The sequence below is a fragment of the Caloenas nicobarica genome, chromosome 22 (assembly GCF_036013445.1).
Source record: "Caloenas nicobarica isolate bCalNic1 chromosome 22, bCalNic1.hap1, whole genome shotgun sequence".
Taxonomy (NCBI): Eukaryota; Metazoa; Chordata; class Aves; order Columbiformes; family Columbidae; genus Caloenas; species Caloenas nicobarica.
Window position 1 is genome coordinate 7,705,394 of NC_088266.1, and position 12,998 is coordinate 7,718,391.

General features: G+C 40.4%; 2 protein-coding genes across 12 annotated transcripts in view; one reads left to right on the forward strand and one right to left on the reverse strand.

Annotated features, from left to right (window-relative positions):
• Positions 1-12,998, forward strand: part of PER3 (period circadian regulator 3) — a 32,234-nt gene that overhangs the window by 17,376 nt on the left and 1,860 nt on the right. For 4 of the 11 annotated variants that reach the window (XM_065650257.1, XM_065650263.1, XM_065650261.1 and 1 more), the window contains 2 exons: positions 169-286; positions 1,439-2,761. In XM_065650257.1, coding sequence (XP_065506329.1) covers positions 169-270 — 102 coding nt within the window. In that variant the 3' untranslated portion in view covers positions 271-286; positions 1,439-2,761. Of the gene's footprint in view, positions 1-168; positions 509-1,438; positions 2,763-11,613; positions 11,827-12,255; positions 12,960-12,998 lie in introns of those variants that run through there. The other 7 variants (XM_065650259.1, XM_065650260.1, XM_065650264.1 and 4 more) reach the window with 5 other exon arrangements.
• Positions 3,475-6,086, reverse strand: UTS2 (urotensin 2). The gene is made up of 4 exons (XM_065650203.1): positions 5,984-6,086; positions 4,565-4,675; positions 4,217-4,260; positions 3,475-3,591 (listed from the first exon to the last, which is right to left on the reverse strand). Exons 1-4 carry the CDS (start codon positions 6,084-6,086, stop codon positions 3,475-3,477), a joined length of 375 nt encoding a protein of 124 aa, XP_065506275.1.

The window sequence follows — 12,998 nt, forward strand, 5'->3', positions numbered from 1 at the left end:
ATCTGTTTCTGAAAATAAGATATCTGTACAATCTCTGCTTTTAGGGAGATTTCAGCCCCATTGATGAGAGGTTTCAGGAGATTGCAACATGCTATCAGGATTTGACTCTTTGAAATACACTCATAAAAAGAAGAATTTAAATTACTGTGTTTTTGTTCCATTTTAAAGGGCTGTGCTACATGTGACATTAGGGAAGCAAGCTGTGAGGCTGCAGTGGCTGATGACAATATGGAAAACAAGGGAAAATCGCTTCCACTCCTGCAACGTTGAAGGCATCAGCACTTGTGTCAGTAAAACTACTTGGTGTGATTCCCATTCTTTGTTCCTCTGGCTTTGCCATAACACATACTTGTGGTGAATCTGTCTGGCTGTCTCTTCGCAACATGAGCAGTCGCACGTGTGACACTCAATCTTCCTCCATTCCTCTCTGCTCCCGGCATGACTTTGAAAGAGTTCTTCGCTGGGAGGCTGTTTCCCTTCCTGACCTCACAGACTTGACGCAGAATGGGTTATGTTTCTAGCTTTTTATTGCTCAATGATGAGCAAAATACTAAGGTTTTTTGGGTTTGGTACTTTTAATATCAATTCAGTTACAATCTTCTTCATTAAAACTTATTTCAAGAAAAGTTATTTTTTACAGAATTTTAAGTTTTCTAGGCTAATTTGTCTCAGGCAGTGTTCTTTTGGTTTGGTGGGTTTTTTTAATAGTATGCTTGCCTGCTTTGTTTATACCTGTTTCTTTCTATTTATGCTTAAGGTGCATTTCTTTATTTATCTTTCAGTTTTTTCACCTTGAACTTGTTTCTTATTGTGTTATAGATCAGCAGAGGGCCACACATCCTCAGTACTTTTTGTGTTTGAACTTAAAGCACTTCTTAAAACAAGAGAATTGATTAGGTGATTACATCTAGCACGTTATGTACTCAAGTAGGAAAACGTGGGCAGTACCGTATAGCTTTTCTAGTCTTTTTTCAGGACTTTCCAAATACGGTATTCTGCTTTATAACTATACTGCCGAAAATATTTGCTCTAAAACATGTAATAAGATGCTTTGTGTATATGTCCTTTTCTTAATCAGGAAGCTTTTTAACTAAATTGTCAATAGATGCACTAGAATCCTTTCTAGCTAGCTGTGCTTAAATTAAAATGACTGCTTTAATGTGTTTTGAGACGTAGTGACGTAGATTTATTTGAGGACTCCAGGTAAGGATGGTCGTCTCTTTCAAAAGAGTTTAAAAGTGTAAGCCAGAAGGAAAGTTTAGATAATCAATTATTTTGCTGTATATTATTTCCACTGTTTATTTTCTGAGTATGAAAATGAGATGGTTTGTGATGTCTTAGCAGACATACACGTCATCCTTTTTATGAAACAGTGGGACTTTGTTTAGGAGAATGGTCACATGTACCTAACACCTGAATAATGGTTTTTTATCCATAGGTCTGGAAACGTGTCAAAACGATGACTATTGTTATCCCAGTTGTATAAAAAGAGGCAGAAACACAAAGGACTTACACAGATGCATACCCCCAGTTCATACCAAACCCAGGAGTGTAACTTGGGGATCTTCACCCACTGTATCCTGTGCATCTTTGCTACAAGTGGTCAAGATTCTGATTTGTACATAGAAGCTTGATCATACTAAATGTCTTTCCTGTTTGGAGATGTTAGCCCTTTTATTACCACCTGCTACTATGAATTTGTGCCCAGTAGGATCATATAGCAACAGAAATCCTAGGTAGTTTTTGTAGTGCTGTGAACACCATGCCATCCGATCGTATGTAATGGTTGTGCGTGTGCCCAAGAGTTTGAATTAGAAGTCTGTAATCCTGTCTAGATCTTAGGTACAAGATTCCTCATCTGGGGCTACACGAGTCCTGGGTTATGGAAAAAGTTATGGTATGGCAGAAGAATGTAAGAGGGATGAAGAGGGCAATCAATGTCCTGTGTGACAATGAAGCTGAATTATTCGCTTAAAAACGCAAATGCTTAAAAGCACAAATGGTCTTGGCTGCAAAACCAGGTTTAGCTACTCTTTATCCCCCTAGAACCACAATATCTTGTAATCAAATGCCTTATCAAGCCTTTTGGGAAGGGCCTAGTTTCCAGACGTTTTTCAGGAACTGCTGGTAGTTTTTACTTCAGCTTATATTAATCTTTCAGTCTTTGTAGTTCCGTGGAGTAGCTGAAGTGAGATCCAGTTCTGATGTGAAAGACCAATGGAGTAAATATTGCAGCCAGATTTGCACGTGCAGTTTTGTTTATGTGACTTTATTTTGCCTGGCATAATTAAAATGTTCCAGACAGTTTAGAGCTGCTTGAAAGGTGAAGGTTTTTGGTGGTCAGAGGAAAAACACACAGGTACAGTAATGATGCCGTTACTACCCCCTGTGGGGGTGTCAGCAGTTTGGAAACCCTTGGTGGTGGATTTCGCTGGCAATTTTTTTGGTTATATTCATAAATACAGAATTATGTTTTTAAAAGATTAGTTGATGTGCAAATATTTTCATGGCATTGCTATGAACAGGAGGCACCCTAGTGTACTTTTACAGTATGCAATAAGTATTTGCTGAATGAGTAATGTGTTGGTAAATTTATATTCCAGCTGAATTGAGTTTTAAATTGCAATCTAATGAGTTTTTACATCAGTTGATAGGAATATTTTATTGAAATAATATTCAGCTGTGGTTGAATTTACAGTTGTGATTTTAACTGTACACTTTAAAGGAGCGTCTGGTTTTTATAAATAAAATTGAAAAATATGCTGCAAGGAACTGTTTCAAGTGTGTATTTACTTTTGTTGTTGGTAATTTCTAGAAAACAGACTTTTAAGAAAATATTAGTTACTTTTTTTTCTGATTGTGCATAGGTGTTGAGGTGGTTGGTACAGTGAAAATGGTCGTGTGGTGGTCATTCATACTGTTTTGTGGCGGTTTTTAATCTCACTCTACCTTGCCCACTTCAGGACATGTTATTTCCTTTCTAATTGCATCCTACAAAGAAGGGCAAGTACCTTTTGAATGTGAAGGATTGTATTTGGATGTGTAGGCTGTTGGGGTTGGGCATGCAGGATTTAAAGCTTCTATCTGTGCTGATTTTTTTAGAAAAGGTAAATAATAAACACCCTTGGGGCTCCTCAGCCCCACCATGCTAAAATTTGTGTTCTAGAGGAAGTACAAAGGAACAGCTCATAGATTTAATTTGCAGGGGAACCTGCCTGAGATCTCTTCATGTTGCATATTTATCTCTTTGTCCTATTACTTCCTCTTGTGCTGAACTCTAAGAAAACACTACACTGCTCACAGCATAATTGCAAAACATCAAGAATTTATTAATCTCAAGTAGCATAGAGTCTAAAGTTAGGAGCTGTCTTTGTGGTTTTTCATTCTCATTTTAGATCAAGCAACTCTATATACATGTTTTCAGACATCTGTATAAATTATGCAGCCAAAGTCGGGGAGGGTTTCTTCATCTGTTTACACGCAATATTTCCAGAAGCACTCAGAAAGATTACCACGTTTCTTGTATTGTTTCCTGTCCTTGGTCAAGAAGCGGCCCAGCAAAGCGATTCGAGGATGATTTCCGTAGGAAGCCTGAAGTCAAACAGCATTAGAGAGGTTACTGTTGGATGGTAAACGTTCCCAGCAGGAAAGTAAAGCGCGCTCTTCAGTGCCTCGACTGATCACCCAGTGCCGTGTTCCGACTGGAAGGGAAGTGCCCAGTGTGCCCTGTGGTGGTAGGTGGTGCACTAAAGTTAGTCCCTGTCTTCTGCCTTTAATTCAGCAGGCAAGTGAACAGGAATGATGTTCTCCATTTGCCTAATGCTTCATAACAAGTCTGATAATACTGTGCAGCTTGTGTTAAAGTAGGGGCGGAAATGACATGCAGCTAATACTAGTTCATGTACTGGCCTGGCCTGTCGTAGCTGGAAATTGGCCTTTATTTAGAAAGCTGGTTTTATGGGGAAAAAAGTAGAGGGTTTAGAATGAAAGGCTCTAGATTACTTGCTGTTGGTTTTGGTGTGGGGTTGGTTGTTTGTTTGTTTGTTTTCTCTGTCTAACAGCTAGGCGATTCCTGTTTTAAGAACACTGGCATACCTTAGTCCATACTGTTTATGAAGTCTGTGGATCTTAAATGATGTCTCAGTAACAATTCAGTGTAGTTTAAAATGTGGAGTCTTATTTTTCTTGTTTCATTGACAGATGGTGATTTACTTACCTCTTTGGTATTTTCCCTTGGGTTGTAGCTTCTGGGGCTAAGACCTGGTAGAGGGGAGACATAATGAAATACTTTACTGTTTAGAAATTGTGAACATCCGCAGCTCATTCTTGTGTGCCATAATGCTATAGCCAGCAGAGTCTTGACCGGGAATGTTCAGAGGACCAGCCAGAAAGCCCTGCTGCTGCAGCGTGGCCCGTTCTTGTGGCACACAATTCCAGCAGGATCTGGGACTCTGCAGATGCAAACTGCACTGTCCTCTTCACCAGGTATCTGTTATGGCTGTTGGCCCCCAAACCATCTATTGCTATTGATTCCGCACTTTCTGTTGCTGTGGTAAATCCTCACCTGCTTTGTCATCTTCAGTCAGGGTGCCCAAGAGCTCTGGCAGAAAGTGAAGCAGGGAAGTGCTTCCTAGGCTGCCCAGCTGCTCCAGATTTAATCTTGAATCTTCATCAGCTGCAAATGGAACATGACAGAAATGGGCATATGGTAAGAGTCTTTTGCTTTGAATCACTATTTCAATCTGTCTCAAATGATTTCTGAGGACAATTGCAAAGGACAGTGGGGTTTTTGATATAAGACTCTGAAGAAGAATATTGTAACTTCCCTGTGCTATGCAGAGGCAATTCATATGTGTAGCCTTGTGTTATTTCATAATTCAGAGCACTGTTAGCAGGTAAATTTGCTTTGAGATTTAGAACAAACCAACGCTCTTTAATACAGTTCTACTTCTGTCTTACCCAGCCCGGAAACTCTTTATATTGGCAAGGGAGATTTAATAAGCCTAATGGATGTCTTCAAACAAATGCAGTAATTGTTGCAGCCAGCGTGTGCAGCCTGTGATGCAATGGATGTTATCCATACTGAGTCAGGGTTGCCTGTAAATGCAAGTTACATAGTGGAAGGCTGGCTTGAGAAGATGCTGGCTTAGCGAGTCCAAGATTTTCAAAGCAAACTAAGGACTCCTGGTGCCGCTAAGCCAGCACAACAGCTGTTGCACCTGCAAAGCAGGTAAGAACAGCCACTTTTTAATTGTCAGCTTTATGCAATAGCTTTGGGTTAGATTTGCCTGTTGTTTCAGAACTCATTTAAGAAAGTCTTCAGCACAGGTCAGGTCTGGTGACAGTAACCTTCCAGACTCTGTTGTGCATTTTTACTGAGACATTTCAGTCTTGGACTTATAGTATGATTTCAGACTTTGAGGACAGCTTTTCAAGCAAAGATTTATTCTTTCACTGGACTGAATGGAATCTGCATTAGTGCAAACAGATAGTATGCTCAATACCTTGCTGGTTTTTGTAGTATAAGACAGACTTGCCTGTTCTTGATCTAAGTAGAACTGCATTAATCTTTGCATAGGTTTCCCTCTTTTAAAACTTCAGTTAAGCATAGCTCATTTTAAAGCTTGGCAAGTGGGGAGGAAGTACAACCAAGTTTCTTTAAATTACCCAATGCCTACTGATGCTGCTTCAAAGGCAGATGCTGCATGCGCCAGCTCTCACTTGGTGCTAGGAGGCTCAGGTACCTTTGCTTCCTGGATCTCAAAGCAGCAGGAAGAAATATTTAGGGCACCCAAACTCCTAATTTTATAAGACTAGCACCCACTGATGATGTCACTTGTGCTGCCAGTGTCCTGAAGTAATTCCTGCTTTTTCTATAGCTGATCTGCACAGATAAAGGCCCCCTGGAAAACACACCTGCTTCTCTTCTGGTTTTGCTGCTCCAGCCCCTGCTTTCTGACCATTAAAATCAGAAGAGTCTTACCTGAGAGCTGGTGAGACATCTCGCTGGCGTTGGTGATGGGGAGAGACAACAGAGGACAGGAGAAGCTGATGATAATGAGACAGCAGAATATTAGCTTATGCATCCTTGCTGTGTTGAATATATTTCGTCTTTGTCTACCCCTGTCACTCTGAACTGTCTGACTGTTGCCTCTGCTCCCAGTTTCACCCATTATATAGCTGCTCATGACCTCATAAATATCATCATGTTCTCTCCCCCTTTCAAAAAAAAATCCAATGAATTTATTGCCCATTGATTCTAAATGGAAACCACTTTGCATTGATGTAATTTTTCAAGGTAACAGTTCATAGACAATAAATTTACTGTCTTATAGCTTGGTGTACAAAATGGATATTATATCAAACCAAGCACAGTAAAGTTTATAAATCTGGCATTAAAAAAAACCCAAAAAACTTCCAGTTATAAATCATGAGTTAACAAAAGGGTCAGACGTTGGTTGAAATGACCAGGGCAATAAGACAGCTGATTTATGAGCCTTAGCAAGCCTGACGCAAAGCATCTGATATGAAATGCACTTTTTTTTTTTTTTCCTTTTGTGAGATGGATGGATGTGTTGTGTTGTATTTGGGGTTCTTGTGCCAGAAAAAGTGAAAGAGAAGGGGAGCTAAGATATCTAGTTAATTTACAAAGAGAATGTTAGGGGAGTTGGTTTTTTTTCCCTATAGCATTTCATATCTATTTATTTGAGAAGACCTCATCCAGTGTTGCTCTAGAGAACTGTCTTGGCAAAGAAAATACAGCTTCCACCTGCTGGAGACTTGCTTGGTACATAAAAACTACTGTGGTTGATATTAAACACGGGCCCCTCACTAGACTGGGAGACCCTTTTCCATTTTGCTTATCTTCTCTTTCAGTTGGAACTAACTACTTAATTATGTGTGCACTAGCTAGTTTTTCTTCCTGTTTGCCTTTTGCTTTTATTTAATGCTAACACAGTACTTGCTGTATGCAATCTCGTAACTTTAGTCTTTATTTCCCTCCATCTAGCTTATTTTGTCTTCTCTACTTACAATTTAATTTTTTCACATCAAAGAGCAAGGCTGGAAGGCACCTCTGGACATCACCTAGTCTAACCCCGCTGCTCAAAGCGGGGTCAGCCAGAGCAGTTTGCCCAGGAGTGTGTCCAGTCAGGTTTGAGCAGCTTCAGGGATGGACTGGGACAATTTCCAAACTAAGCTTGACAAGGCAATGAGCATCCCCGTGTAAGTTCAAATGCTCTGCTTTGAGTGCAGAGGTGGGCAGTGGGAGATCTGAGAGAGGACCTTCAGAGGTTCTTCCAGCCTCCACTTTTCTATTCTTCTGTGTGTACAGAGAGGTCTAGTGTTGGCTTATAGAACACAGGCTGCAGGTGTCTGAACTACAAATTCCGCTTCTCTGGTCTCTGCTGAAGTGAGTGGATATGACAAAATAATTTCTCTGCAGAATTAACCTAATGCATTTCATATGCCTCTTTCCCCGTGCTTCCCTGTGGGAGGAATAAGTAGCTAGAGAGAAAATCTCTCTCTTCGTCTGAGTCATGCAACTCTTCGTTCCAAAACTGCAGACAGTAATTAGGTCTGATTTGATGCATGATGTTACTGTTGGTGCTGGATGCTCTGTACAAATGCTTCTCCTTCAGTGAACTATCAATGACAATGGCATTATCAATATTCACTCTCAGCATCCTCCAAGGAAAGCTAATGAAGCACTCTTCACGAGCAGCTCATGTCCTTTGTCTTCTCTGAAGGAAGATTCAGCCTCTTAGAGCCATCATGAAGTGCGTCATGTGGAGGTTGGGCAACTTGCCCGCTCCTTATTGCCTTTACTCAGATTTGGAGCTGTCACTCGGACACTCTTTCTTCTACCAAAATGTCAAAGGCATTTTCCTCAGGGGAAAGTTCACACGTCATCATGCAAAGCAAAGAAACAGCTCATCCTAAACAAAGGTACAAAACTCTGAACACATAGGTGAGGGAAGTAAATGTGAAGTGCACTTGGAAAACTTGGAAACTGATTTGCAAGAAACTGTTTTGATTTTTATCAAAACTAGTGTTATGTGGGAAAATTTTTAAAGTTCTTGTTTATGCTAATAGACTTTCTTTCAAGTGCTTCAGTTTAAAATAACAGGGCAGCAGTAGTCCAGATAAATTACTGAACAAACTCTGTACGGTTGTTACCCTATCACAAGAGATTATCCTTAATTATCAGAAGAAACAACTATTCTTGGCTGAAAATGGTGGCTCATGAAGAATAAGTTGCTGATGAAGTCAAGAAAACTTAAAAAAAAAAAAAAAAGACACAACAAAACTAACCAAAAACATCCCCAAAATGATCCACCTGAGAAAAACAGTAAGGATGAAATCTAATCTATAATGCAAAAATTATTTCCCCTGTTTTGAAGTGTTTTATGATGAGTGAGTGGAAGTTGTTATCTTAGTCAAGTATTGTGACAATTGGCAAAAGCAGGAATTTCAGAAAAGATGTGATTTAGCAGTAGCATTTGTATGAGGGACTTTTTACCAGGATATAACTTTTGGGGTAACTTTTTTGCTTTAATTTAGTTTGCATGAAGAGAGGTGTGCAGTAGAATGTTTTGTTTTGACACTAATTGCAGATGAGCCTTTTATTATAGAAATGTCCAGCTCTTCCCTGGATTTTACTAGAATTTAACTCAACATCTTGTTTCAATTAGTTATATTAATATATGTTGGCTGGTGCGAGAAAAAAGATATTCGTAGTGTTATTTACTTCTCTGATAGGGTCTAGCATCTTATTTAGGAGTTCTGGGGGTTTTGCTTTGCTGTCACTGCTGGTTTAGCAGATACCTGTCCTAACACCTAAGAAGTTAGCTTTAACCTGAAATTTCTCGTTTTAGCTAATCATTCAGCTTCATAACATGGTTATTAGGTCTATTTTACACACTGAAATAGCTGCCTTTTGGGATCATATGTGCAATAAGTTGTTTTCCTGCCGCTAGCTTGCATTGCCTTATGTATACTCTGCATTTTAGAGTGTACTGAAAATAGCCTTTTGGGAGACTCAGTGGATCAAAGGAAAAAACTAAACATAACTTGGGCACTTGCTGTTAACTTCCTTTTTTGAAGATGCTGCTTCTGCCCACTGTGCGCAAACTGTAACGTAGTACATGTGGTGTATGTTCTATATAACCAAATAACAAGATGTGGTGTATTTGAGTGCACACAGTAGTATTTCTGTCTTCTGAATTTCTCTCGAAGTTACGTAAGATACTGAAGAAACTCTGCAGCAGAATCCCTTGTTCTGTGGCAGGCTGGAGGTGCATGGGAGAGCACGTACCTCTGCGTGAGTGAACATGGCAGGGCCACAGTCCTTTCTGAAGGTATTTTATTTTGCTCTACAACTGGCAAGTAGTCTAACAGCTCTCTAGTACAGGATCACAGCTGCCAAAACATTACTCCTTTGTAGTATAGTTTCCACCAGTTTTGGCGGCGGGGGAACCCTCTTGATTTTTGGCCCTGCTGGGCTGGCATACTGTAGTATGGGTATATTCTCCAAGTGAAGCTTGACAAACTGGTCCTTAATTCCCCTGTCCTTTCAGCACTACAGAATTAGCAAACTGAAGCTTCACACTGTTTGACATGAAAGAAAGTAAGTCTGGCATGACCGGAGTTTAGAAATGCAGCACTTCAATATCTTATGGGAATTGGATTCTGGATAATGCAGCCACAAACAGAGGAGCAGAGACCAGATCTTGAAATAAGGTTTCTTCCACAAAAAGTGTAATGGAACTAACTATGCAATTACAGTTTATTTTTAAAACTGAAATTATGAGAGCAGGTGCTAAAGGGAAAGAGAGGGATGCTTCTGCAGCAAGAATGGAACCTCACCTTTTCCTGCTCAACCAAGATATCCCAGATATCTGTTCAACCCTAATAAGAAATTATGATCTGGAGAAAAGCAGAATAAAAACCTTCTTTATCTCACTTTTTCTGGTCAGCACGCTGCACAGAAAGGAGTACAAAGCAGCCTTGCTGAAGGTCAGAGGCTGTTAGTCAGTGACTGTCCGTACTTACACTCTCAGTTCATCAGTCCCAGCTACAGAACAAGCTGGGCACATTTTCTTTGGCGGTGCGTGGCAGCTTCTGCAACACTGCTGCACTTGAAACCAATAGAAGTTTCTAATTTGGGCTGCTTTGTTGCAGAGAAGTCTGTTGTGAGGCATTTTCAAGGCAAAGTACTGGATTTTTAGAGACCTTCCAGTAATCCAGAGTAGTACAAATCAGCTCTGGTCCTAGACACAGCGTGTCAACCCTTCCCATCCTGTGTGGGGAGCGTGGAGAACTGCTGAGAAAGAACTGGGATAGCTGAATACGTTTTCCTGTTTGGTTTTCTGAGTAGGGCTAGATTAACTTTTGAGTGGCTGTATTTTTTATCAGTTACCCAGTGTGCCTCCACTAGTAACAGGTACCTTGTTTTTTCAGACTATGTTTCAAAGAAAATAAACCTTCTCTCCCTGCTCATGCTGGTTTTGTCCCCCGGTGGATTTAAGGGACCTGACAATGGAATTACTGCCCCAAAGTTGATGCTGGGAAACCTTCCAAAAATGGCCGGAGTGTGCAGGGAGCGGGCACTGGGCTTGAGGCTGCTCTAACAGGCAGGTCAGGTATCAATTTAGATAAGTGGGGAAACGTAACCGTGTGGTGTGTTTGGAGTGTTTTCTTTTCCCGGTTTTTCTCTTCTGAAGAAGGCTTTATTTCTCTTACCTTCTTGCATATGTATACCTTTCTCAGCTGAAGGGCTCTCTTACCTTTTTTTGAAGAATGATTAAATAAGGTCAAGGGACTTTTACTCTGGAGGGGAAGTATCCATACAATGTGTAATATTCCTTAGACATGAGCTTTCTTGAGTAGCTTCAGTGCTAGGAGTCAGTATCACTGCTGGCATTGGAACTACAACAGAGGTTTGATAATCCGTTCAGGACGGAGTCTTCGCTCTTGAGTGGTTCTTGCATGAAGAGTGATATGATCTGCACTGCTTTCTTCTTTACTATGACCATCTTTTTTCCTTCTCCGAATGCCTTTGCTGTCTTGGCATTTTTAGAAGTAGTCAAGGCTGCTTCTCAGGTTAAGAAGCTTGGAAGGCCTGCCTTTGTCATCTGGTTTAACTCTCTGAAAACACAGCTAAAGAATTCTGTGCAGGATTTTGACCTTCATGGTGCTTTTATGTCTCAGCCCCTTGATTAGTCCTTTCTTACACCGTGTTCCATTCCGTGGAGTAGTTTACCTTTCCTCTCCCTTCCTGCCTGTGCTCTTGTTCCATTCCTGGCACCGTTCCTCTGTTTGCAGTGCTCCGCCTTGTCTGTCTGTTTGCTACAGGTTTTTGTGGAAAGAGCGGAAAGAAAAACAGAGCTTTTCAAAGGGAGGGTCTGGGAAGGTGCTTGCAGGGCTGGGTCCGTGTTCTGGGCTCGGCACAGGGCCACGGACAGGGGACAGAGGGTGTCACAGCCGCTGGGGCCTCGTGGCTGCAGCGGCACCAGGTAGTTGCTTCTTGTATTTGTGGTGTGTGAATTAATTAATATACCAAATAAAGCTTTTTCTTTTTCTTTTTTTTCTTTTTCTTTTTTTGTCTTCTAGTTTGAGAAAATGGGCATCCTCAGCAAACAGAGCTATGGAGTTTGGCATTGCCTTCTGCTCCCCTCCATCCCTGAGCACATAAGCTTGTTCATGTCTCTGGTTCTCAGCACTCTTGGTCCTGTCCCTGCAGGTCTGTGTTCCCAGGTTGTCCCATAACACCTGTAGGGACAAATGTAGCAGTGGGGAATAGTTGCCAAACTATCCAGTAACGTTGCTATATTTTTTCTCAGGACAATTAGCTTGCATGATTCCTGTCATATACAGTCCTTTGTAACTGAAAATATAGTATATCATGTTGATAGCTTTTTTTTTCTGAAAGTATTTAAATAACTGATAGGAACCCAATACTGATTTTTGTATTTTTTGTAATAACGTTATTCAGAAATTGGTTTTAATTTGTATAGGCATTGAAACAGAACCCTTGCTCATGATAGAGCTGACGAGCATGAAGGTATAGTCCTATGCTGTGAGGACAAGATAATAAAAACTAAGGTTGATATGTATCGTGACATTGCAGGAGATTCATATAAAACTGCTACATCACTTTTTCTACTACTGTCTATCGCTGTACTACCTCGGCACAGATCGTACATCTTTTATTTTATTAGGATTTAATTAAATCAATTTTTGTCTGTCTGCCAGAGCAAAGGCACAGGCTGAAGACCTTGAGCATGGCATGAAGGTGCATATGTGCTTTAGGGGATATATCGGGGAGCAACACTTGCTGAAATGCTTTTGGGAATTGTCTTGGAGAGAAGGAATCAAATTTTGTGCATGCTCTGCGTCTATAGAAGTTTCTGCTGCAAATGATGGAAACTGCCGTGCTTGAGTCTTCTGTCACTGACTAATTAAAGAGGTATCCTAATAATCATTGCCATTTTTAATTGTCCTACGTAGTGTAGGCAGTAAAGGAATGGCTCACAAAAGCAGACTATAATTTTTTACTTTGCTTTCCAAGTGCATAATCCCTTTAATCCTTCACTACTTGGAGTTTTTTTGTTAATTAAATGGAATCTCTGTAGGCGTGGTGATTCACATCTCAGGACAAATACGTGTACTTAGCGGGGAAAGTTGGCATAGGTCTCACTGGGCAACTTGAGGTTAAAAGTGGTTCTTTCAAGGTTATTTTGTAAATGAATGAGTGTTTCTTGGCAGTCAGCCATGTAGAATCTTCCCTTCACTTTTTAAGAGATGGATTCCATGGATTACATAAACTTAGAGTAGATTTAACAGGTTTAAGATACACTATGATAAGTCGTCCTTTAATTGAAGTAGGTGTCTTTGTATGAGGTTTTGTACTTGATAAATCAAATAATACCTGATTTATTGTCTTAATGCAAACAGGAGAGATTTTTCCCTGATTTCAATGGGTGTTCAGTTGGTGT

Coding starts and splice junctions, on each gene's coding strand:
- UTS2 (XM_065650203.1), bottom strand. CDS start 6,086: ATGCATAAGCTAATATTCTGCTGTCTCATTATCATCAGCTTCTCCTGT. Junction 4,261..4,564: donor GACTGAAGATGACAAAGCAG/GTGAGGATTTAC, acceptor CCCCTCTACCAG/GTCTTAGCCCCAGAAGCTAC. Junction 3,592..4,216: donor CAAGGGAAAATACCAAAGAG/GTAAGTAAATCA, acceptor GTTTGACTTCAG/GCTTCCTACGGAAATCATCC.